The sequence below is a fragment of the Diaporthe batatas genome (assembly GCF_019321695.1).
Source record: "Diaporthe batatas strain CRI 302-4 chromosome Unknown Contig00003, whole genome shotgun sequence".
Classification (NCBI taxonomy): Eukaryota; Fungi; Ascomycota; class Sordariomycetes; order Diaporthales; family Diaporthaceae; genus Diaporthe; species Diaporthe batatas.
The window spans coordinates 3937238-3960175 of NW_025408550.1; the positions used below are offsets into that span (position 1 = coordinate 3937238).

At 56.6% G+C, this 22938-nt stretch overlaps 8 protein-coding genes across 8 annotated transcripts; 4 read left to right on the forward strand and 4 right to left on the reverse strand.

Moving 5' to 3' along the window:
• Nucleotides 1-736: 736 nt before the first annotated feature.
• Nucleotides 737-2127, forward strand: KVR01_002452 (Sec63 complex subunit SEC62; the record flags this gene model as incomplete). The annotated part of the gene is made up of 3 exons (XM_044784314.1): nucleotides 737-1232; nucleotides 1291-1847; nucleotides 1909-2127. 3 exons carry the CDS (start codon nucleotides 737-739, stop codon nucleotides 2125-2127), a joined length of 1272 nt encoding a protein of 423 aa, XP_044647467.1.
• A 356-nt stretch (nucleotides 2128-2483) lies between these two features.
• Nucleotides 2484-3601, reverse strand: KVR01_003324 (uncharacterized protein; the record flags this gene model as incomplete). The annotated part of the gene is made up of 3 exons (XM_044785213.1): nucleotides 2484-2623; nucleotides 2682-3410; nucleotides 3478-3601. 3 exons carry the CDS (start codon nucleotides 3599-3601, stop codon nucleotides 2484-2486), a joined length of 993 nt encoding a protein of 330 aa, XP_044648339.1.
• Nucleotides 3602-4644: 1043 nt separating this feature from the next.
• KVR01_003216 (uncharacterized protein) lies at nucleotides 4645-6159 on the reverse strand. The gene is made up of 2 exons (XM_044786125.1): nucleotides 5133-6159; nucleotides 4645-5077 (listed from the first exon to the last, which is right to left on the reverse strand). The coding sequence occupies exons 1-2, from the start codon at nucleotides 5637-5639 to the stop codon at nucleotides 4925-4927; spliced, it is 660 nt and encodes a 219-aa protein (XP_044648231.1). The 5' UTR covers nucleotides 5640-6159; the 3' UTR covers nucleotides 4645-4924.
• A 4184-nt stretch (nucleotides 6160-10343) lies between these two features.
• Nucleotides 10344-13211, forward strand: KVR01_003041 (uncharacterized protein; the record flags this gene model as incomplete). The annotated part of the gene is made up of 3 exons (XM_044785952.1): nucleotides 10344-10566; nucleotides 10629-11668; nucleotides 11739-13211. The coding sequence occupies 3 exons, from the start codon at nucleotides 10344-10346 to the stop codon at nucleotides 13209-13211; spliced, it is 2736 nt and encodes a 911-aa protein (XP_044648056.1).
• Nucleotides 13212-13803: 592 nt separating this feature from the next.
• Nucleotides 13804-16101, reverse strand: KVR01_002037 (uncharacterized protein; the record flags this gene model as incomplete). Its single annotated transcript, XM_044781282.1, has 3 exons — nucleotides 13804-14130; nucleotides 14184-15825; nucleotides 15887-16101. 3 exons carry the CDS (start codon nucleotides 16099-16101, stop codon nucleotides 13804-13806), a joined length of 2184 nt encoding a protein of 727 aa, XP_044647052.1.
• Nucleotides 16102-17308: 1207 nt separating this feature from the next.
• Nucleotides 17309-19376, forward strand: KVR01_002092 (uncharacterized protein). Its single transcript, XM_044783155.1, has 2 exons — nucleotides 17309-18033; nucleotides 18124-19376. The coding sequence occupies exons 1-2, from the start codon at nucleotides 17545-17547 to the stop codon at nucleotides 19297-19299; spliced, it is 1665 nt and encodes a 554-aa protein (XP_044647107.1). The 5' UTR covers nucleotides 17309-17544; the 3' UTR covers nucleotides 19300-19376.
• A 184-nt stretch (nucleotides 19377-19560) lies between these two features.
• Nucleotides 19561-20013, reverse strand: KVR01_003455 (uncharacterized protein; the record flags this gene model as incomplete). Its single annotated transcript, XM_044781585.1, has 3 exons — nucleotides 19561-19710; nucleotides 19807-19874; nucleotides 19935-20013. The coding sequence occupies 3 exons, from the start codon at nucleotides 20011-20013 to the stop codon at nucleotides 19561-19563; spliced, it is 297 nt and encodes a 98-aa protein (XP_044648470.1).
• Nucleotides 20014-21531: 1518 nt separating this feature from the next.
• On the forward strand, nucleotides 21532-22857 carry KVR01_003635 (uncharacterized protein; the record flags this gene model as incomplete). The annotated part of the gene is made up of 3 exons (XM_044793556.1): nucleotides 21532-21639; nucleotides 21786-22571; nucleotides 22636-22857. 3 exons carry the CDS (start codon nucleotides 21532-21534, stop codon nucleotides 22855-22857), a joined length of 1116 nt encoding a protein of 371 aa, XP_044648650.1.
• Nucleotides 22858-22938: the final 81 nt, after the last annotated feature.

Below are 22938 nucleotides of genomic sequence, written 5' to 3' on the forward strand. Positions count from 1 at the left end.
AAGTAATTTTTACTTTAGGTAGCTGATTAATTTTTAGTACCTCTTAGGGGGCTGTAGGAACGTACTCTGTAGTGGTGGGACAGCCCCCCATGCGCCTTGGCGGTAAAGACTTATTGGACCGACCTCCGTAGACGCGGGTCGACTCGACGACAGGCTAGGACACCTGACCGTATTGTGCGACATATTCACGTACTGTTGGTCAGTGAGATGTTGTGGGAACGACATGTGTGGAAAATGAGCCTTCTGCGATTGCAACTGAAAGTTGCGTCGGAGAAGAAATGGCCGCCGCTTGCTGGCCTTTATTATTAGTACAATGGCAGACTAACAATAACCCTTGGTTGTGACGGGCGAGTCGGAAATGGACCTGGTGCTGACTAAGGAGACAGACCAGACACCAGTAGTCTACTCCGTACTCCGTACAGGCAGGCAGGCACGTTGGTGCATGTTGCCTGCCTAGAGATGCGGCGGGCCGGCCCTGGCAGAGTGCTGAAGTGAACAGCTTGCTGTTTGTTCGAAAAAAATGCCAAGACACCGACTCCCATCAGGACAGCTTGTTGTTCGATTGCATCTGCATCTCCGCCAAATCACTGTGTAAGTGCCAGGACTCGTTTTCGCACTCGCAACCACTCACTCCCTTCACTTTAACTGCCCCAGGCCGCCGCCGCCCCTTTCTATACTCCCGTTCACATCAAACACCTCACGCTCTGTTTCAATTGCTGCAACCGAGCCGCCCACGATGCAGAACCAAAACGGTCCACCACCAGGTGGCATGCCTCCGCCTGGAGCTATCCCGGTGCCGCCCATGCCACCAGGAGTGCCTCCTCTCCAGCCTGGCGTGCCGCCCACCCCGGAGCAGATGGCTGTCATCAGACAGTTCCAGCAGCAGATGAACCAGAAAATCGCCCAAGAAGCCGAGAAGGCCGGCTTGTCCGTCCCCGAGTTTGTCCAGCGCATGCAGCAACAGCAACAGGCAATGCGAGCCCAGATGCTCCGACAGCAGCAGCTGCAGCAGCAACAGCAACAGCAAGCAGGCGGACCTCAGCAGCCGGGCCAGCAGCAAGGCCAGGGACAGCCCCAGGGCCCGCCTCAGCAGCGTCCTGGCGGCCAACCCCAGCCCATCACACCGGGACCGCCTAACCCGGTCGCCATCGCCATGGCCAACTTCCTGCGCGGCCAGGACCTCAAGCTCCGCACTTGTATCCTGAACGGCGAGCGCAAGGATATGTTCAGAGGTGTGTTTGCCGTGTGCCTCGCATTGTCTAGATTTACTCGGTACTGACAATGCGATAGTGAAGAGAGCCCTTCGGGCGCTCGAGTCTCCAGCATACGAGAAGGCACGTAAGAAGAACCCTGCGCTGCCCGAGATCAAAGACCGGCCGTCCCTCGAGAATGCCTTCAAGCTCCTGCCCATGTCCATGCTGGCCCTCCGAGTCGAGAAATCCGACCCCCATGCGGGCCACGCCCACCCTCCGAAGCGAACAAAGCGGGTCAAGGGTCTCTGGACGGTGCGCATCGTGCCGCAACAAGATGCTGCCGACGACATGTACTACGTTTGGATGTACGAGGGAAGCCAGATCAAGCGCAAGGTCTACGCCGCCCTTGCCCTCCTGGCCATCTTCACCATCGTCCTCTACCCACTGTGGCCACTCAAAATGCGCCAGGGTGTCTACTATCTCAGTTGGGGCTTCTTGGGTCTTCTAGGACTGTTCTTCCTCATGGCCATCTTCCGTGTCATTCTCTTCTGCATCACCTACTTTGTTGTCTCGCCTGGTCTCTGGCTGTTCCCCAACCTGTGGGAGGACGTCTCGTTTTTGGACTCTTTCAAACCCGTATGGGCCTGGCACGAGGTAAGCCAAAACTAGTGCACTGATGCTGTGACGTTCCTCGCTGACTAAAATTGCGACATAGACCGAGAAGAAAAAGAAGAAGAGGTCCAAGGGGTCTGTTAGTGCGAGCTCCGTGAACCCTCAGGTATCGTCATCTTTTGCTGCTGCTACCGGCCAGCCAATGCCAGCCAGTGCGACAACTACCGCAACTGAGACTCAGATTGAAACGGGAGGTGAGAAGCAAAGGGCGAGGGCCGAATACATGGTTCCAAGGGTGGAAGAAGTTGGAGATGACGAGTAGGAGCAGGCCTGACTTTTCTTCCCTTCCCTTCCCTTCCTGCGAGCATGTTGTGTGAGTTGCTGTGTGCGGAACGGTTCATTGCGAGCAAAATATCCCGAGCTACTATCTAGGTAGCGTTTAGAGCCACCCCCGGAGATCAAGCTACCTGCGCTCTCTTGGAGCACTCTGCATCCGCTTAGATTTGAGGGCCACCAACACAGTTGTCACTGCCAGTTCCGCGGGAATTTTGCTATGCTCGCAATCTGCGATTATTATGTGCATTATCATGGAGAATGCGACAGGCGAAGGCGCCGTTGATACCCATCTTAGGGCGGCGTGAGATATCTAGGCGGCCACAACCTCTGGCCGGGTTTCCCTCATGCTTCCGAGCCGACCGCACGCTCAAAGTAATGGATTGCCCCGGCTGTCGAGGCACAGTTGCCCACGCTCCCACCGGTCGCGTTTGCAGCCACGGGCACCGCATCGTAGTCCTGCGGTCTGCCGTTGACATGGTGATCTGGTGGCTCATGGTCAGTTTCTCAGTCCCAACGACGTGTGGCCCTTTGAACACTCACAATACCAAACCTCACTCAACTGCGTTTTCCCGTTGTCCAGACTTCCAGCCCCGGCCGCGGTCTCGTTGAACCTCGGACCCGAGCACCCGATGTACGGCACCTCGCCAAAGGCGTCCGCGAGGGCCGACTGGAGGTCGAACAGGTCGTACGTGGTCGTGTTGCTGGGCGTGATTCCCGCGGCTTCGAGCCACTCCCAGGTGGGGAGGCCGCGGAAGTACTCGACGGCGGTGGCGAAGAAGTCGACGACCTCCTCGTGCTGGACGTACTGGGGGCCGTAACACTCGACGTCAAAGGTCGAGTAGCAGGTCGCGTGCTTGGAGAACTCGTGGCCCCAAAAGTCCCCGTTGGGCTGGCCCTGGGCGATCCAGTACGTGTTCATGTACTCCAGCAGGTCGTACCGCCCGAAGGGCTCCAGGAAGGTGCCGATGTTGGGCCCCGTGTAGGGGACGACGGGCGCGCCGGACGGGGTCCCGGTTGTCGTGTTTGGGGAGGGCTCCGGGTCGTACTGCCTGGTCAAGTCGCAGTACTGCGTGTACGAACCGTTGCAGAAGTCTGGCCAGAGGCCGTGGAGGGTCCACGACTCGGCCGGGAGCAGCTGGCCGCGGGACTCAAGCCCGGTGTAGACGTCCCAGAACTGGGTGGCGAGGACGAGCCCGCCGAAGGTCTCTGTGCAGCACGAGTCGGTGAGCCCGGCTTGGGCACCGGCGGAGCACGAGAGGATCGGGTCGTCTGGGGAGTATGTCAGCCACATGGAATCCTCGTTTTCTGCCGAACCGTCCCCAATGTTCTTGCATACATAGCTGGCACGTATGGTTCGCAGTGCTTTCGTTGTAGAGGCCGCGGCTGAAGACTGGGGCAGAAGCCACAGCCTCCCGCACGACAGCAGCCAATGCAACCGAGGATACAATAGAGCGATGCATATTGTCAGGTCAGGTCAGGTCGGTCACGAGCTCATCAGGCCAGAGGAGCTGTGGACTGGCTCACCTCCAGAGGGAGCAGGGCAGAACCAACTTCTATTAAATAAAATGACATCTCGGCCTATCTCGACGTAGCATTCGGGAGCGCCTATCGCCCCCCTCCCCCCGGTGCAGAATGGGTCTCGGAAGACCGGCGTCTTGCAGTAGAAGGACGATGGCTTGCTCTGGACCGGGGAAACCAACTCAAAGAGGAAGTTGGCGATGGACAGAGGGCGACAGGTTAACCACGTGCCAGGGGTGGCAGCGCGAGCCCGCGTCTGCAGAAATGGCCCACCTGCTCGCATCCTGTGCTCTGACAGGCTGGCGGTCGATTGGCTATCAGCAGAGAGAGGACCCAGGCCGGCGGGTGGACCCTTCTAGCACGTTTCCAGGGCCGTATCCTGGCAGCGACCGAGCCTACCTAGGTACTTAAGTTCTTCAGGTACCTACGAAAGCTGGGATGAACCGGCGGGCAGCCGGCAACTCAACCTACACGACAGTCAATTGAGACATGCGGGATTTCATTGTATAGAACCTGGATGTCTACGCGGTCGTATGAGACTAGACTTGGGCAGCAAAATAGGCTAATTAGCACACCTGGGCACCGCACGATTGGGCCCAGGATTGATGGCGTTTCTGGGGTAACACGTGGTGTATCAAAAGGCTGAGTCCATCAGTTGCACATACCCGGGTAGGGTTGAATCAGGTTGTGCCGTGTTGTGACACGTCGAGGCAATATACTAGTAGTGTTGAGTCTTCTGAAGCAACTTCAGAACTACGGCTCCACGGAATATAGTCCTGGGAAACGTACCCTTGCGTGTGCTCTCGGCCAACTGTACCCTAGGGTAAGTGGGTGTGCGGAAAGCATTTCACTGTTGGTAGGTGGATAAGGGCAGCTGTTCGATACAAGTCTGTTCTCGACAATGTCATATTATGCACATCTCAAAAAGCACCAGGCGTCTGAGGGCAGGTCGCGCCCAGATCGGAACACACACCACTGCTAGACAGGTGACACGCCAGGCTGGCCGCCCTTTTCCATGCCAACATTGCTCGTGGACAGCTTGCGAGTCCACACACCATGTGGTTCCACCGGCCAAACACCATGACAATAAAGCTTCATTGTAGCCTGGCCTCAACTCATGGCTGTCCATCCACCCCCCAAAGTCAAATACTATTCGGGCAACTTGCCCAGGCTTTCTCGAAGGGGCTCTTCCTGAATACGGTTGTAATGAAGCGCGGGTGGACTTTTGCGCGTCGAGGCCCCGACCCACGAGCCACCAATACTAATTAAGCCTCGGTGTTGAGTCTCTTGTAGAAAAATACAACGTCTTTGAGCTCACCAGAAGCATTGACGCTGTGACCAGGCACCTTTCCGATCTCGACGTACCCCAACTTCTTGAAGACTTTCTCAGCAATACTTCCGCTCTCTGTCTGCGCCGTCTTGGGTCCAAAGTCAGCTATCGCATGATGTGGGGCCCCGGGGCGAAATGCTCACCAAGAGTGTCCTGCCTCTAAGTATCGCTTGCCCATGTATCTCGTTCATCAACGTCACAGAGCCTCCCCTTTTCCGGTACTTTGCGGCGACTAGAAGATGTTGGACCTGGGCACGGAAGGGGCCCGATGGTGAGTGTGGAGTTGCCAACATAGCGACGCCAACCAGGTTGTCACCCTGCACTCTGGCCGCGGGTGCTACTCCTGCCAGCAGCAGGATGATAACCCTCGTGCCCTCCTTGGCCTCGGCCATCCTGTCTTTCCAGTAGTTAAGGAGCTTGTCATTAGCCAATGGGGGCAGGAAGCTCCCGGTCATGAGGTCACGGGTGATGCATTGGGCGTGGAGGCCGGCCAGGTAGGGCGTCAGATGGGAGTGTTCTTTGGGGTCGAAGATGATGGCCTGCGCAGGGCCATCCACGGGGAGCGTCTGCTGCCTTTGCTGCTCCTTTTCCTGTTGTTTGGGCGAGTGACCAAGGGCCGAGCGGCCCGGATCTCCTGAGCTACTGCTCATCGTGCCGGATCGTACCGGAGGGTATTCAGAATGCCACAAGCGGCAGAAGACACAGACGGACGTCCGGCGGCGCGGAGGAAGATTGTTGCGCGTCGGCGTGTCGCCCTACCAGGACACCACAAGGTTTTCTGATGTGTCTTGAGCGGTCTGCAGGACTTTGCCGATGACCACGAGTCCTTATAAGATATGCCAGACAGTAATATCATGTATGAGCCTTATGGGGTCACAGATGTATCCCACGATAGGTGACAAAGAGGACGGGGGGATGATCTTGGTACCCCGGAGCAAAAGACGGAGGACGAAGCTGAAGGCTAAATAGTCAAGGGGGCAGAAACCAAGAAAAAAAACAAGAGAATAATAGAATAAGCAATGCGGATGCACAAACCGTCTCAGGGCCGTATGGAAGTGCTCAATGCGGTCCAAAAATTGCTGTTCGCCTTCTGAAGCTGCATTGAAGGGAGCACGAGCCGGCAGGTATCAGGAGCTACCGTGTTTGGGTGTGGACATGGCCCTGGAGCAGCGCAGTATGTACACGATGTCGACATGCCCTTCTACCTGGGTAGCTTCTAGTGCGCCCCTGCCGGTGCCCGCACCGTACCTGGCAGCATGTACAGGGGCGTATCTGCATACCTCGAGCTGCGAATCACACTACGACAGTACCTGCCCAGGGTGGGTACCTACCTACCTAGGTAGGCAGTCAGGTATGTAGTGCGGTGTGAAAGTACTTACTGATCTAAGTGCTTGGTATCTCATAGTGACCTCGGCACAGGACAATCGCTGCCTGCCTGCACTGCACGCAGTACCAATAAGGCTGAGCGCCCGCCTCTTGCGCAATTGGCTCAGAAAGTGGCCGCAGTAGCGGTCTCCCGAACCACAGATCCTGGCATCGCGACCGGCAGCCACAGCTCCAAGCATGACAGCTTCTAGAACCTGGCCGGAGCACTGCAGTGGTCTGCTCAAGAGACTAATAAAGGATAAAAACATTATACCCCACGCCGTCAGCTTCAGGCCCGATAGCTCTTGAGCAATGCCTCTTGTTACACAAGTTTCACCAGCCATCATGCCCTCTCACACTTCCATGGGCATGAGAACAAACCGCAAGCCTTCCGACCCAAGCGCTGCTTCGACTCAGCTCCGATACCCTCGATCACGGAGCTGTCCCGTCCTGCGCATGGTTCCCTTCCCGTCATCGCCTATGCGGTGCGACTTGGTTCCGTTGTCAGCACGTTGCATCCGTTGATATCTTTCGCTTCCGGGCCGCCACCTAGCATCCCCATATGAGGAGAGATATCATCCTTGTGGCTGGTGTGCTGACGCAAACTCGCATGTGCACGACGCCATCAGCCGTCCTAACCGGCCTCACATGCACTGCTTCTTTTCAAAGGGGAGGCCTCAAAGACCACAAGCTGCCCTTCAGATCCAGCCTGGCCCCATCTGCAAGACACGGGGGCTTCGAGGGGCTGATATATCGTCAAATTCCCATGCCCTTCGATTCTGAGAGGAAGCACAGCTGGCACCTCTGCCTGGTTCGAAAGACGCCTGATCGTATGGAAATGGTTCCTGGGAGACTACCTACTTACATATGTAAGTAGGTACCATGCGTGATCAACAGGCCACGAACTACTAGAAACCACGGCCCATCCTTCCGACGGGACCAGTGACAAGTAACCACCACAGGGTTATGAGTGGACACGACAAGTCAATGCTTCCAAAGGCGGCTGTGTGCTCTGTCCCCGGTGATAGATCACAGCACTTTTCCGATCTACTTGGCCACCGACATTTTCTTTTCCCGAAATCCTGTGAGAAGCTTGGAAACCCAACAGCCTGCGTGTATATGTCAGCATCGCTTAACCGGTGGCACGATTTCAGCCACCGGAGAGCTGCAGCTGGAGATAGACTCTGCCTTTCCGAGTACTTAGTTAGCGTCGGACGAGGCCCCAATCACGATACACACGAGGCGGAATATCTCGCTTGCAACCCGTCGTAAGATCTCCTCTGCCCCAAGAGGTCAGCATGACAGCCTAGCCTTTCGTTTCCACCCGGTAGCTTGTGTGATGATCACCGGCGTGGACCCCGCCCTTCTCGGGTCTCTCGGTCTTCGGCTGAGCAAGTACCTATCAGGTATAGGGGTAGAGGCCTGAGGCTTTGGGATGAGAACGGGCATGGATTCTGAGTGTACAGAAGTGTTCTCCTAATCTGACAAATACGAGGAATGCAACTGAAATGAGACGAGGCACATGGGCAACGCGGCACAAATTGTCCTGCTCGTTTGCTCATTCGAGGCCCTTTTCTGTTGGCTTTGGGGCCGCAGGCAAACATGTCGTTTTAGAACTAAATTGACGACTCTAAAAGCAGGTTTCGTGATATTATTGCTGGCTCAGATGCCATAAAGGCGGACTTTGGTCTCTACGCGACTAGGAGGAGCTTGTATGTCAAACAATCGCCGGCCACAGCTCAACAGCGGCAGTAAGTTCATTTGTTTTTAGTTGAAAAAACGCAAAACATGGCAGCACCCCGACTCCGCTATGCAGGAAAACCACCCCCGTCCATTCATGATAGCACAATAGCCTCAGCAGGTCAGCCGGCTGAAGTTGAAGATCACGAAGGACCTGCCGACGGATGCCTTGTCGGCGATAATCGCCCCTTGGGATAGAGGAGAGGCGCGCATCGAATATGTGCTACCACGCAACTGTAAACATCATGACAGTTTAGAGTCATGGGCCCAAGGCTGTGACGCCCACTGTAATTTCTCGCGTTAAATTTCACAGGGACTGCCCTGGAGCCCTCATTAAACGCACGGCAGGCCGACCGGCTGAGGAGATTCCCGAAGGATGGCCCCATGGTCGGCATCAGGCAAGCATCAACTAACCTGCAGAATCGTGAAAGTTCATAGAATCTGCTAGATGTGGAGAGTGTGATCCAATGTCTCGAATAGTCACGACCGAGCTCTGCCCGGGTATCCGCTACACGGCCACGGTATCTATTGTCCAGTCTCCTGTGGGATAAGTTCCTGTGGGATAAGTTCCTATGGGATAAGTTCCTAAGGGACACCCTCCTATCAGATACCTTTTTAAGGGACGCTTTCCTATAGGTTGGGTTGTTTGAGGATAAAATTTAGATGATAGCTTTCAAACACTTATAGGATAACATCCTGTGGGATGCCCTGTGGGGGCCATCTAGTTACCAGAGGAATGAATCATACCGCCGAGGGTGTGGCAGGAATAGTTGTATGAAGCTGGGCGGAGACTTGTGCAGGCCAGGACCAGCCCAAGATGTTGTGCCGAAACCACAGCTGACAGTTCTCGGATCTTGGGAGTACAATGAATTTGTGGCAACCTGGCTCTTATTGTTCCACGGCGGATGTTCTCTGCATACGGCAGCATATTCCGATGTCTCGGATTCTGTGTTTGTACTACCGGGCTATTTGTCTCACTGGCGAGTCACATACCTACAGTGGACGGGGCGTCGTCCATGGTCGCTCAGCCTTCCTGGCAAACCACGTGTGTGGAAACAGTCAGGTTCTAGATCATTTCCAGTAAGAGAGGGCTTGGCAAGGGAAAAAGGACCTTTCAATGGTACGTCGCGATTGAACGAAATATGCCGGGTTAGTTCTCACCAGCCTCGCTGAGTCCTGGCAGACTTGGCCTTGTGACGTGGATGAAGGATGGATGATTCCAAGCCGGGCTCTCACGATCCCATTGAGGTGAGGTCGGCTGAGGCTCACGCATGCTCTGGCTCACACTTGGCTGCTTACGGGTTCGGGCAGCTCCGTAAAAGCCGTTGGCACATGTTAAGCGACGCCATGAATGCAGCCCTACTGGCCGCATAACGGCTTGTTTCAGGTGCCCTGTTGAGCGTGCAGAGGTGGTGCTGGATCTGGTTGGTACCAGAGGGAGGGTCTGACAGAGAGAAAAGGGTGCTTCACGCTTCACGAGCCAACACACACCATGGCGTCGAATGCGTCAGGCCCTGGCGGTCTGGCGGAAGCCCGGCACAACAGTCGTGCAAACCCAGTGGCTGTCTCATCCAATCGTCGTTGGCATCTTGTAGCCTGAGCCACGTAGGCCAGCAGAGCTTCCACAATCACGGGGGCCATTCGCTATTGCTCAAGTAATGTGCTGAAGCTTGCCCGAGTCGATTTCACCGCTCTGCTGGGTGGCTCCTCCTGAGTGGCAGTGAACAGTTCCAAGATATGCAGGCCAAGACCCTGTTTTTGCAGGGAAGCTCTGTTTCGACCCCTCAGCTCCTCCCGCCGCCGTCGCGGATCACTGTCGGGCTTTTTTGGAGGCGAGGTGCCAAATAGAGGCATCCATCCATCCAACTTTGTACCTCACGAAACCAAGGCCCAAGAAAAAAAAAGGGAGAGACATTCTGAGAACCCACCTCTGATACTGACCCGAGATCTTGACTACACCACTTGGATAGCACTCATTTGGGAAACCCCATCGCTTAGGTTTCTCGACCGACAGGGACGCATTGAAAGTTTTCAGGGTCCGCAGTCCGTCGAGCAGCCGTGGAGACCGCATCGTGGCTTTGCGTGGAGCTACCCCCTGACTCTGACCTCACAGAACAGAGAGGCCTGAGAGGCTGCCCCCACATTGTCTTATCGACCGACGTGTTTATAAACACGGCGTGCATCTCATCCCGTCTTATTCTGCTCCCACACGCCCGGCAGATCCTCCATACAATTTCGTGGCAGCCAAAATGTCGAGCATCTTCAAGAAACTCGAGCAGGGCCTCGCTGGCGTCTTCGGCTCCGACGAGGAGAAGCACTCGCACACTCACGATGGGGCTGAGTGCCATGCTGACTTCCACGCCGAGCACGCGGAGAACCGCTATGCTTCTTTTGCTCCCCAGACCTCTGGCCAGGTCAAGTGGCACGTCGATGGGTGCGCCTACTTCTGGGCCCTGTCTGAAGCCCTCGAGAGTGAGTTCCCATCCGCGGACAATCGCATGCTGTGTGGGATACTGATGGCGTACAACCTGCAGATGCACAGGAGTCCATCTTCATCCTGGACTGGTGGCTGTCCCCAGAGTTGTTCCTGCGCCGGCCCCCGGCAAAGAACAACAAGTACCGCCTGGACTACATGCTCAAGGCCGCGGCCGAGCGAGGCGTCCAGGTCAGGATCATCGTGTACAAGGAGGTTGCTCAGGCCCTTTCCTGCAACTCGGCGCACACCAAGCACGCCCTGGAGGACCTCCATGAGAACATCAAGGTGTTCAGGCATCCGGATCACATGCCCACCAAGGACAGCATCAACGCCGAGATCAACACTGCCTTCCACAACCTGACCCTTGGCGCCTTCAGCCTGTCCAAGATGTCCGGAGACAGCCTCAAGACTCTGTATGGCACCCATGATGATGTTGTGCTGTTCTGGGCCCACCACGAGAAGCTGTGCCTGATTGACCACAACGTTGCCTTCATGGGCGGCCTCGACGCCTGCTTCGGCCGTTGGGACACCAGCACTCACCCCATCGCCGACGACCACCCCGGCAATGTGGACGGCATCATCTTCCCCGGCCAGGACTACAACAACGCACGTGTCTACGACTTTGAGGGCGTCGACAAGTGGGAGCAGAACAAGCTCGACCGCACCAAGTTCTCGAGGATGGGCTGGTCGGATATCAGCATCTCGCTGGTCGGCCCCATCGTGAAGAGCCTGGATCTCCACTTTGTCGACCGGTGGAACTACATCTGGGGCCAAAAGTACAACCACGACGGCAACACAAAGTACCAGAGTCTCGAGGACACCGACGTTTCCCACGCCCCGCCCAGCCGGAGCCTGCTCGAGGAAGGGCAGTACGAGGCCGGCCAGATGTTTGGCGGCCTCCAGCGTCACTTCACCAGGGGCCTGAGCCGTGCCTGGGGCGAGGAGCCGCGCGAGGAACCACGCAACGAGGAGGCGCACATCCAGCTTGTGCGGAGCTGCTGCCCATGGTCCTCTGGCCACCCCACCGAGCACTCCATTGCCAATGCCTACATCGACGCCATCACAAACGCACAGCATTTCATCTACATGGAGAACCAGGTAAGTTGCCCAGACGCCGAGCGCGCGCTCCGCCGCCAGAACTCGGGATCTGACATGATCGCACTCTTAGTTCTTCATTACTGCTACCGACGACGAGCAGAAGCCGGTGTACAACAAGATCGGCGCGGCCATCGTGTCCCGTATCATAAAGGCACACCAGGCCGGCGAGAAGTTCTCCGTCATCGTCGCCATGCCAGCCGTCCCCGCCTTTGCCGGCGACCTCAAGTCCGATGGCGCCCTGGGTACGCGGGGCATTATGGAGTTCCAGTACAACTCCATCAGCCGTGGCGGCCACTCCATCATTGAGAAGTTGACGCAGGCCGGCATCGTGCACCCGGACCAGTACATCAGCTTCTACAACCTGCGCAACTACGACCGCCTCAACACCTCGGCTACCATGCAGCGCGCGCAGGACGAGTCGGGCGTGCAGTACGACGACGCCCGCCGCGAGTTTGACGACTACGTCGAGAGGGGATACGACGGCTACTCGCGCGACGAGAACGTCGAGGGCCGGCTGGGAAGCCAGTACCGCCGCTACCAGGAGGCGGCACAGCGCCAGGACGACAACACGTGGGACACCATCTCGGCGGCGTACATGCAAAACGGGCCGGACCTGGACTCGATCCCGTGGGAGGGCGACCCGGAGTCCGAGATCGACGCCTACGTGTCGGAGGAGCTGTACATCCACTCCAAGGTGCTGATCGCCGACGACCGGCTGGTCATCTGCGGCTCGGCGAACCTGAACGACCGGTCGCAGCTGGGCACCCACGACTCCGAGATCGCCGTCGTCATCGAGGACCCGACCCCCGTGCGCTCCAAGATGAACGGCGAGGACTTCACCGCCTCCAAGTTCGCCGCCAGCCTGCGGCGCCAGCTGTTCCGCAAGCACCTGGGCCTGCTGCCCGACCAGCGCTGCGACCGGCCCGACGCCAACTTCCACCCCGTCACCCAGGGCCCCAACGAGTACGACTGGGGCTCCGAGGCCGACCGGCTGGTCGAGGACCCCATCAGCGAGGAATTCCAGCACCTGTGGCTCAAGACGGCCCGCACCAACACCGAGGTCTTCAGCCGCGTCTTCCACAACGTTCCCAACGACGTCGTGCGCACCTGGGACGACTACGACTCCTTCTTCAGCAAGTACTTCATCGTCCCCGGCTCGGACGAGGAGGCGAAGCTCAAGAAGAAGGAGGAGAAGGAGCAGAAGGAGAGGCTCAAGCGGGAGGCTGCCGAGCGCGGCGAGGATGCCGGCGAGGACGCCGGCGAGGACAACGACGCCGGCGAAAACAAGGAGGAGGAAGAGAACAAGGAGGATGTGGAGGAGGAGGAGAAGAAGGATGATGGCGACAAGGAGAAGCCTACCAAGGTCCCCTACGGCCACGTCGTCAAGAGCGAGTTCCCCGGCGGCGTCCAGGAGGTCAAGGACCAGCTCAAGCGCATCAGGGGTACCCTGGTGGAGATGCCTCTCAACTTCTTGGTCGATGTTAAGGACATCGCCAAGTCTGGCCTGTCGCTGAACGGCTTCACCGAGGAGATCTACACGTAAGAAGAATGGACGGACAGACTCCTATGCGGGGTCTAGGTTGGATGGATCTTGTACACCTGAAGCAGCGTTGATTTATAGCCTTGCTCGTCGCGATACTCACGGCCAATCTGGATTTCCACTTGAATCATGTGACATTTCTCTGCCCATGTGCGACATGGCGTTCCGGATTGGAAACCTCACAGCTCCTGGTGAGTCAAATGCTTGACAACTGGGTCCAAAGGAGCCTTGCTCTCTGCGCGGACGCGATCTCATCGAACCAAGATAAACGGAAGTGATATTAGTATGCAACATTTGCCCCCATGTCCTTTCAACCTAGTACTTCCTTTCGGACCTACCCGCTCCCGTCCTTTTAAGCTCGGGACTTGTGGCGTGGCACTTAGACCCGTTCCCAGGCATATCCTTACAACCAAACCCTAGTGTCCCCGAAGGAGGTCTGATACGCCATGTATAAAATGACATGTACAGGTATGTCGCTCGATATACATACAGATCTGATGTGGTCGCTATTGGCCTCACTAATCGTCCCGGATCCTTCTTGGGGTTCTTCTTCTCCGCATGTCTCCCCACTGCGCAAAGGTTCTGTCCTTTCAACTCAGTCCGTCTTACCGTTGATGTTGGAGCCGAGAAGAGGTGCCTTGAAGTCTTCGTTCAGGAAAGGACGGCCGCTTCTCCGCCTATGGCGACCACGGAACCATGATGCAGAACCAAGTATCAGCCCAAAGATGCAGCCGATGGTGAGATACGGGTGCTCGGAGAAAGTGACCCGCATGTCGAAAAAGATCTTCTCGAAGCTTGAGATAGTCAGCTTCGGCTTGAGCTTGGGAGGTTGCGCGGTGACCTTGTTGAGGGTCTCCAAGATCGAGGTACGCGACGGGACGATGTAGTTGCCCGTGCTGGTTTGGTCCCAATAACGGCGGTTCTGTGTGTGTCAGTAAATGCGCGACAACCATAGCAAAGGGAGCTGGAGCTTACATCTTCGTCATTGATGATGACCCTCTCGCCATCCTTCACATCAATACCATATGTGGTGCGGATCCACCTCTGCCAGAAAACCCCATCGACCCACGCAAATGCAACCTCTTTCCGATCTGCCCTGTTCATGTTGACCTGTTGGCTCTTGGCGGCCCGGAGCGCTCTCTGGTCCCCACGGTCCTCGGCTTCCTCGATTCGCAATTGTTTCGCATCACGTAGCTCCTGACGTTCTAATTGGAACAGCTGGATCTGCTTGTCCATCCATTCAGTAGCCGCGCTCTTCATTTCTCTAATAGCACCCGAGAATGACTCCTGGTCTTCCCTATTTAGGATGCCCAGGACCACTATCTTGCCATCCATGATTTCACGAGCGTTCGATGCAGTCAGCTCGGGAATAAGAGGCAGCCAGACTGACTTCATCCACTCAAGGACCTGCCGAGTATTTCGCATCTCGTTTGGCGTGAGAGGATTATAATAGGTCGGCCTGCCTTCCCGGGAAATGATGAGACGCGGCCAGGTAGTGATCTTGTACCTCTCGTACAGCTTGGGGTCCTTGGTCTTGACCAGCTTGGCCCTGCCAATGAGGCTCAGGGGCAATCGCTCGAGGGCCGCAAAATCCTCGCTTGTGGTTGCATGGTCGTAGAAGTATATGAAGATGACGTCTTCCTTCTCCTCCATGGCCGCAAGAGAGTCGGCGTCCACGTCGCGAACCCCGTTGGAGAGGTCAATCGCCTTCTCGGCATAGCTAACAAAGTCACCAATGCCTCTGAGACCCTCGTATTCTACTCGCTCGCCACCCCTGAAGAAGAGAATTGTCGGGTAGCCACGAAGGCGAGCATCCTTGCAAAGTCGCTTTTCTGCTTCACAGTTGACCTCACCAATGTTTAGCTTGCCCTTCATCTCCTTGGCAAGCTGCTGCCAGTTCGGCGCCATGGCCTGACAGTGATGACACCACGGGGCGTAGAATTTGATGAACCACGGGTCACGGGTCATAGTCACCAGCGTTTGGAAGCTTTCTGCTGTCAGAGGAACGGAGGCGCCATTTGGATTCGGGGTCTTTGTAGGCTTTGCCGGTTTCTCAGGCTCGGTTTTCGCAGGAGCGACGTCTTTGGGCTTCTCGGCCTTGGGCTTCTCGGCCTTGAGGGAACCCAGCTCTTCAATCGCGGGGGCCGCAGCCGCTGGTGCCTTGGGGGCAGCCGCGGCTTCAGAACCAGCCTTAGCGGGCTCCCTGAGTTCTATCTGCGGCTGGGCATCGGGCTTGGGAACTGAAGCCAACTTTGAATCATCGGCTGGCTTCGGGCGAGCTGTGGCGAGGGGCTCGGGAAGCAACAGCGCCTTGGGTCTGGAACCGGGTCTCTCGCGCTCGAGCACGGGTTCGATGGCGTCGGTCAAGAATTTCAAGCTCTTGACACCCCTGTAACTCTCGTTCTTGACGCCATTTATGAAGAGCATCGACGTCGGGTAGGACTGGACCCCATTTCCGGCGCAAAGATCATAGAACGCGACACAATTTATCATTGCAAAGCGCCAGTCGTAGAATTGTTCGAAAGATTTGCCGGGGCCTGGTGCCGGGTCGGTGTAGTAAAACTCGTACAGTGTGCGATAGATTGGGGCGTAGTCCTGGCAATGTGGGCAGTACGGACTGTGGCATGTCAGCAATACTCCAGGGCCAACCTGACAATGATGGAGAGCGAGGGACGCACCTGTAGTGTTTGACCAACATGTATTTTGACTTTTTGATCTCGGACTCGAAGTTATCGGGGGTGAGCTCGAGCATCGGAGGGACCTTGATGCCATCAAAGGTGGTTGTTTCCAGGGATTTGTCCTCTGGTATTTCATCATCGTAGTCGTCGTCCTGGGCGGCCACCCGGGCGGCAGCCCCGAGCAGCAGGCCCCAGGCAAGGGAGGAGAGCCTCATGGCTTATATGCCCCAGTGTTCACGATGCTATCGAGTGTTGAGCCGGGTCGGGACGGGAGGATGGCCGGTCGATAACAACACGGGGCTGTCGACTATAACGGGTGCCGGAGCACACCTGCGTCTGTCGCGAATCTTGTCGGGCGGCCTCGTCACCTAGACATCGGACGTCACGAACCAACGAGTCCGGGCGAATCGGGTATCTTGAAAAACTTCCCAAGGCAAATGCGAAGATAACGGAAGCGTCCGGCACGGGGCGAGGGTGGCGATCAACGCGGAGGGGGAGATCTATCCGCCTGGTTCCAGGAAAGGGGCGTGCGGTACAGAGTCGAGGACCAGCGCAATCAATCGCCCTCAAGCAGGACGAGGGAAGGCAAGACGACAAGGGACGCAGGGGGAGGAATTAATGGGCGATGTGGTGAGGATGAGGATGATTTGCAAGGCAAGACAGTGAGCAGTGAGCAGCAGTGAGCGGACGAAGCAAGCGAGGCTAAAAGTGGTCTATCGAGCAAGGAGTGCAAGCGCAAAGTGCAGGTGCAACAGGTAATTGTGGAAATGCGCCATGTCACACGAGTGCCAGATTGCCCCAAGCCAAGCGCCGTCTCAACCTCTTGCCCTGCTGCATGCGTACTATTGCTGGAAGTGCCAGGCCAACTGACGGACTCGAGGCCATCTGTCATTGGGCAGGACAGCCCAGGCTTGGCCGGCCCAGCCTGGCTCAGGTCCAAGAGGCCCCTGGGGGGATCTGCGGGTCCTGCCCCAATTTTAGTGGCTTCCACCCACACCAGAGTACCCTCTCAGCCTCTCGACTTGGCTGTTTAGGTACCTACCTAGAGCGGTCTAGAGTAACAAATATAAAAAAAGTTAAAAATATTAATTTACCTACCCTACCCCTTCTACTAGCTACCTTTATTTTAAGGTCTTACTTTTATATATATATATATAAATTTATTTTTATATATAAATTTTTTTAATTTTTTTTAATTAAAATAATAAATAAATAAAGTTTTAATTAATGAATTATTAATTATTAAAACTTAAAAAAAGAAAAGAAGAAAGGAAGAGGTAGGTAGCTTTTAAGAAGAAGGGTAAGTATTTTAATTTATTTATTGTTTTTAGCCTTTTTTATATGTATTACTCTGGACCCCCGTACCTACCTAGGTAGGTAGCCAGCCTAGATGGCAAGAACAACTGCGTAAAGCCCATGTCCATCTATCTCCTGCCGAGTTCAGGGTCTAAAGTCAAAGTTTAGACTTCACAGTGTGTTTGTCATCCCTTCCGCCTGCTCAATTGCCAAGTTGATCCTCATTCAAGATTTCCAAGCCGTATCCGTTCTTATTAGGGCGACTCCCAAGGACACACACTGCTGCGACCCCTGCCCAGTCACCAACTGACCCTCCCATGAAGCTGGGAACCAGTGAACCAATGAACTGGTGACCAAAAGCAATGGAGCCTCCCCCCAAGAGGAGACGTCTCAGTGTCGAGCCTGTCGAGTCAGATCCCACAGGCACACCCGACCCATCGACTCCTCGCTCGCTCAGCCATCCTGTCAGTCCTCCGAGGAAGCGAAGAAGTCGTCAGACAGCTGCCCAGGGTCAGGACAACGAGGATGAGGAACATACCCAAACCACGCCTGCACCTCCTGCACCTTCTGCACCAACTGAAGCCCCTTCAGCTCATGAAACAAACCACGCCTTCAAGTCGCCTTTCCAGCTCACCTGGATTCGAGATCTCCCTGCCGCTGCCAATACTGATGCCGTCACCCTCCGAGACATCCTCGGTGACCCCTTGATTGCGCAATGCTGGCAGTTCAACTACCTACACGATATTGACTTCCTCCTCTCGCATTTCGATGAGGACACAAAACATCTGGTTCAAGTTCATGTAGTCCATGGCTTCTGGAAGAAAGAGGACACGGGCCGTCTGATGCTCCAGGTTAGTCAGCTTATTCTTGCCCCGGTCGATGATCTTGGCCGCATGTCGCCGTCCTCGAGACAGAACCATCTTTGCTGACAGACAAGCTAGGAGCAGGCCCATAGGCACAAGAATGTGACACTCCACTGCGCCTTTATGCCTGAGATGTTCGGCACCCATCACTCCAAAATGATGATTCTCATTCGCCATGATGATACAGCCCAGGTCGTCATCCACACGGCCAACATGATTGCGAGAGACTGGACAAATATGACCCAGGCGGTCTGGCGAAGCCCTCTTCTTCCTCTACAGAAGGCAACTCCTGGTCATAGCACACCAGACAACTCGGTCGCATTTGGTAGTGGTGAGAAATTCAAGATTGACCTACTGAATTACCTTAGAGCATACGACCACCAAAGGAGGACAGCCTGCACGACATTGGTGGAAAAGCTGGAGAAGTTTGATTTTTCTGCCATCAGGGCTGTTTTGATCGCATCAGTCCCTGGCCGCCACCTTATTCACGACGATTCTGAGACGAGATGGGGCTGGGCAGGCCTTCGGCAGGCGCTGAAAAACGTGCCGGTGCAAGACGGTGAGTCTGACATTGTGGTTCAGATCTCGAGCATTGCCACCTTAGGGCCGACAGACACCTGGCTCCGCCGCAGCCTGTTCGACTCTCTCAAGGCCTCGAGGAACACCACTCAGACGCAGCCCAATTTCAAGATCGTGTTTCCTACCCCTGACGAGATCCGGCGCAGCCTGGACGGCTACGAGAGCGGAGGCTCTATACATACGAAGATCCAGTCTGCGCAGCAAGCCAAGCAGCTCCTGTATCTGAAACCCATGTTCTGTCACTGGGCGAACGACGCGCCACGAGGACGTCAACTCAAACCTGACTCCTCATGTAAAGAGGCAGGCCGCAAGCGAGCCGCGCCGCATATCAAAACTTACATCCGGTACGGTGAGAAATCGATCGACTGGGCGCTCACCACTTCGGCGAATCTATCCAAGCAAGCATGGGGAGAAGCAGCCAACTCGTCGGGGGAGGTGCGGATCGCCTCGTACGAGATTGGCGTTCTGGTCTGGCCGGCGCTCTTTTCCAAAAAAGCGAAGATGGTCGGCACGTTTCAGACAGACAGGCCAGAGGAGAGCACGGAGACGCCCATCGTTGGCCTTCGCATCCCGTACAACCATCCTCTCCAGGCGTATGGCGCGGATGAGAAGCCGTGGGTCGCCACGGCAAGCTACCAGGAACCCGACTGGAAAGGTCGGGTGTGGTCGGTGTAGCGGCCGCAGTCCTGCCCGGCTCAATCGACTCACATGATCTGGACACACGTAGACTTGTTACAAGATTAGTCCGTCCACTACTGACTAATGAGCTCGCATCGGGCAATCATTTTCGAGCGACTCTGGGCCGTATGTTCTGCGAGTACACGTAGTTCGGCCGTTTCTCCCTGCCCGCTCTATCTGGCAGTGTGCGCCCGCCTTGTACCCTCCACACCGGGTGTGACCTCGCGTCATTGCCGCCCCTCCGGGGGCAGCACCCGCTTAGTTGCCGACGGCCTCTGGCTGCTTGTTCTCGTCGTATCCGTACTGGGTCTTGAGCTTCTCGACGAGCGCGACGTACTGCTCCTTGGCCTGGTCCGCAGTGATGCCCTCGTCAACCTTCTTCTGCCAGGCGTTCTTCTTGGCCTTGCCCTGTACGCAGGGAGAAAGTAGTTGTTAGCTGGATGTTGAAGGATGCTCGGCGGCGGGCTCATGCAGGGGGGCCGAGACGAGGCCAGGGGGGCGTACCTTGAGGTCGAACATGCCGGGTGCAGGGGCCGAGGAGATGTCCTCGCCGTTTGCGATCTTGAAGAGAGCTGTGATGCTGTTAGTAGGATGGCCAGCATGGGAGTCAGGAGGGCCAGGGCCAGGCGTACCGTAGAGGTCCAGCAGCTCCTCGTTGGAGGGCTTGGAGGTGAGCTTCTTGGAGTCGGCGACGGCCTTTTCGAAAGACATGATGGATGGTGGGTATGTGAAAATTGAGGGGCAAATGGGCAGCGTTTGGCAGTTTTCAGAGCAGTGGGATTGGTGGTTTTGTTACGCGACGTGCTCTTCCGAGATGTTGAGGGAAGGGGAAATCCTGACGTGCAAGTTGTTGAGAGCTCTATGCGCAAGAGGAAAGAAACCTGGGGCCAAGTTGGCGGGGTCACCTGGGCTGCCCCGGCCTGCTGGGCGCGTGGAGGGAGGGGCAAAGGGGTTCTTTCTGGGCTTTGTGGTTTGCACGTCATTGGGCCTGACTTGCGGAGGCAGGCCCCACTGTTCGAAACGCTCCAGATGGCCGGTTGCCCCGCGCGAAGCCCCGGTAGCTCCCTCTTCTGCGTGGTACGGTGCAGCCTCACCTGATGAAATATATCCACGACACCTCGACCTATCTCCCTTGCCCAGCGACATCTGGATGGCTGCAGACAGTGAGACACAGTAAGGTACAGGCCATGTCAACTGGTCCAGGGGTGACTGGCTGAGCATGATATTGTACGTCCGTATGTACAGACAACACCGACTAATTATAAACCTCGATGTTCCAAAACGGCATATGCTTGTCAGCTGCTTTGGGGAAGTCATCCCATTGTGGGCCCGAGAACTGGTTGGTCCCCTTTGGGAAGGTTAGGAGGGAGCATGTATCGCACTCCCTGGACATGATGACAATCTACCTAGGTACCTTAGGTACCTTGTCTACTCTTCCGCTTATTACTGTATCCGGCCCCAGGGTCCAGACTCCAGACGTCAGTAGACTGCACAACGTCTGGCAGTACCTACACCCCACACGTCAGCACGTATGGGCATCTTGTTTCAATAGTCGGGACCGAGCCGGCAGCGTGACTGGGATCAGCATTCCGCCTCGTGGGCCCCCCGAAGCCGACATCCAGGGCCAGCTGTGATCTCTTACTGAGCACTGCTTTTTGTGGCTCTCTCCCATGACCTTCCGCCCTGACTATAGGGCGAGCAGCTTACCACTCGTGGGCACCCAGGCGGCCGGGCAGGTCTGGGAGACGGGGACCAATGGCCAGCTGTTGACCGAGCGTCCTGTTCGGATGCTAGCCCGCTGTCTGAGCAACCCTCGCCGGCCAGGCAGCCAGGCCAGCCCGAGGTCGAGGTCGAGCGAGCTCGCGCTTTTGGCTCCCTGATTCATCAGCCATCCAGCTGCCGTTCGTTGCGCACCCTGGTCTCATTCGTCACCCTGCAACCAAGCCTTCCGTCCCATCTCTGCACGGACTCGCCAGACGAGCGGACGGGTCCCTGCAAGGTACGGAGTACATCACCGGAATGTTCCCACATGAGCTTCCCCAACACATCTCCGGCGTTTGGGTCTCACATCTGCGCCCTCCCTCTCTCCTGGCTTTTTTCTTCCCTTCAAAATATATATATTCTTAGTCTCTGCTCGGCGACTCGTGTCTCTGGTTGACTCTGGTAACTTGTCTGACGACCTGCTCCACACATCCTTCGAGGCTGCGCGAAACTGCCCATCTGCCCGCCATGGCCAAGACAGTCGTGATCCTGGGGGGATCTTATGGTGGTCTCCATATTGCCCACTACCTCCTCAAGCAGAAGATTCCTGACCTCAAAGTCATACTTGTGTCAAAGGTATGACAATCGCGACATCCATCCTCTCCACCTCTCTGTACAGACACCGCTGGCATGAGGGGACCACTTGTTCCTCCGAGGTGGTTATGAGCGCGGAGCTCATGCCGGACTCATCCAGGCTGACAGAACGATGCCCGCATGAGCAGAGCTCGCATTTCTACTGGAACATGGCCTCCGTCCGCGCCATCGTCCCCGGCCAGATCACAGACGAACAGCTCTTCCAGCCGCTCACAGCCGCCCTCGAGCGTTACCCCAAGGAGAGCTACGAGGTCATCATCGGCGCGGCCGGCAAGGTCGACGCGGCGTCCAAGACCGTGCTGGTCTCTCTCCCGGGCTCCTCGCGCTCCCTGAGCTACGACCAGCTCGTGGTCGCCACCGGCTCGCGCTCCACCACGTCCACCGTGCCCTGGAAGATCCTCGACAGCTACGACGAGACCGTGTCGAACCTGGACGCCACCCGGGAGCGCGTCAAGGAGGCCAAGCACATCGTCGTCGCCGGTGCCGGCGCCACGGGCATCGAGGTCGCCGGCGAGCTCGGGTGCGAGTACGGCAAGGACAAGGAGGTCCTCCTGCTCTCCGGCGGGCCCTCGCTCCTGGACGGCGACTCGGTTGGGCCTGCCGCCCTGGCAGAGCTCAAGAAGCTGCACGTAAACGTCCGCTTCGACGCCCGCGTCACGGGGAGCAAGGAGCTGCCCGACGGCAAGACCGAGGTCGCCCTGCAGGGTGGCGAGACCATCACCACGGACCTGTACCTGCCCACCATGGGTATGCGCGCCAACAGCGAGATGATGGACCAGTCCTACCTGACGGACAAGGGCTACGTGAGCGTGGACGACTTCTACCGGGTCAAGGGCCTGGAGAAGGAGGGTGTCTGGGCGCTGGGTGACGTGGTCAGCGTGCCGAGGGGTGGCTTCCTGTTCACGCAGAAGCAGGTGAGTTCTTCCGCCCAGAGCCTGTATCGCCCGGTTGGATGCGTGACTGACAGTGGCACTTCAGGCTGCGGGCGTAGGAAAGAATGTGGAGCTTGCCCTCCAGGGCAAGGAGCCGCAGCCAGTGAAGCTGATGCCGGTAGAAATCATGGCGTGCGCTGTGGGGAGGAACAGGGGCGCAGGCAGGATGGGACCAGTGAAGATGTTTTCCATCATGGTGTGGTTGGCGAAGGGGAAGACATTGGGTATACAGCGGATGCCGGGTTATATCAACGGCAGTGTCGCTTAGGGTCTTGTTCGGTTTAGCTTTGCACATGTTCAGATATCATTATACTTGTTTATTGCGAGGAAGGGGCTGTGTGGGCTGATA

Bases quoted from the DNA above. Each gene is read 5' to 3' on its own strand.
- KVR01_002092 (XM_044783155.1), top strand. From the start codon at position 17,545: ATGGAGCCTCCCCCCAAGAGGAGACGTCTCAGTGTCGAGCCTGTCGAG. The intron at 18,034-18,123 runs GTTAGTCAGCTT...CAGACAAGCTAG, and splicing joins CGGGCCGTCTGATGCTCCAG to GAGCAGGCCCATAGGCACAA.
- KVR01_003216 (XM_044786125.1), bottom strand. From the start codon at position 5,639: ATGAGCAGTAGCTCAGGAGATCCGGGCCGCTCGGCCCTTGGTCACTCG. The intron at 5,078-5,132 runs GTGAGCATTTCG...TTTGGACCCAAG, and splicing joins TTAGAGGCAGGACACTCTTG to ACGGCGCAGACAGAGAGCGG.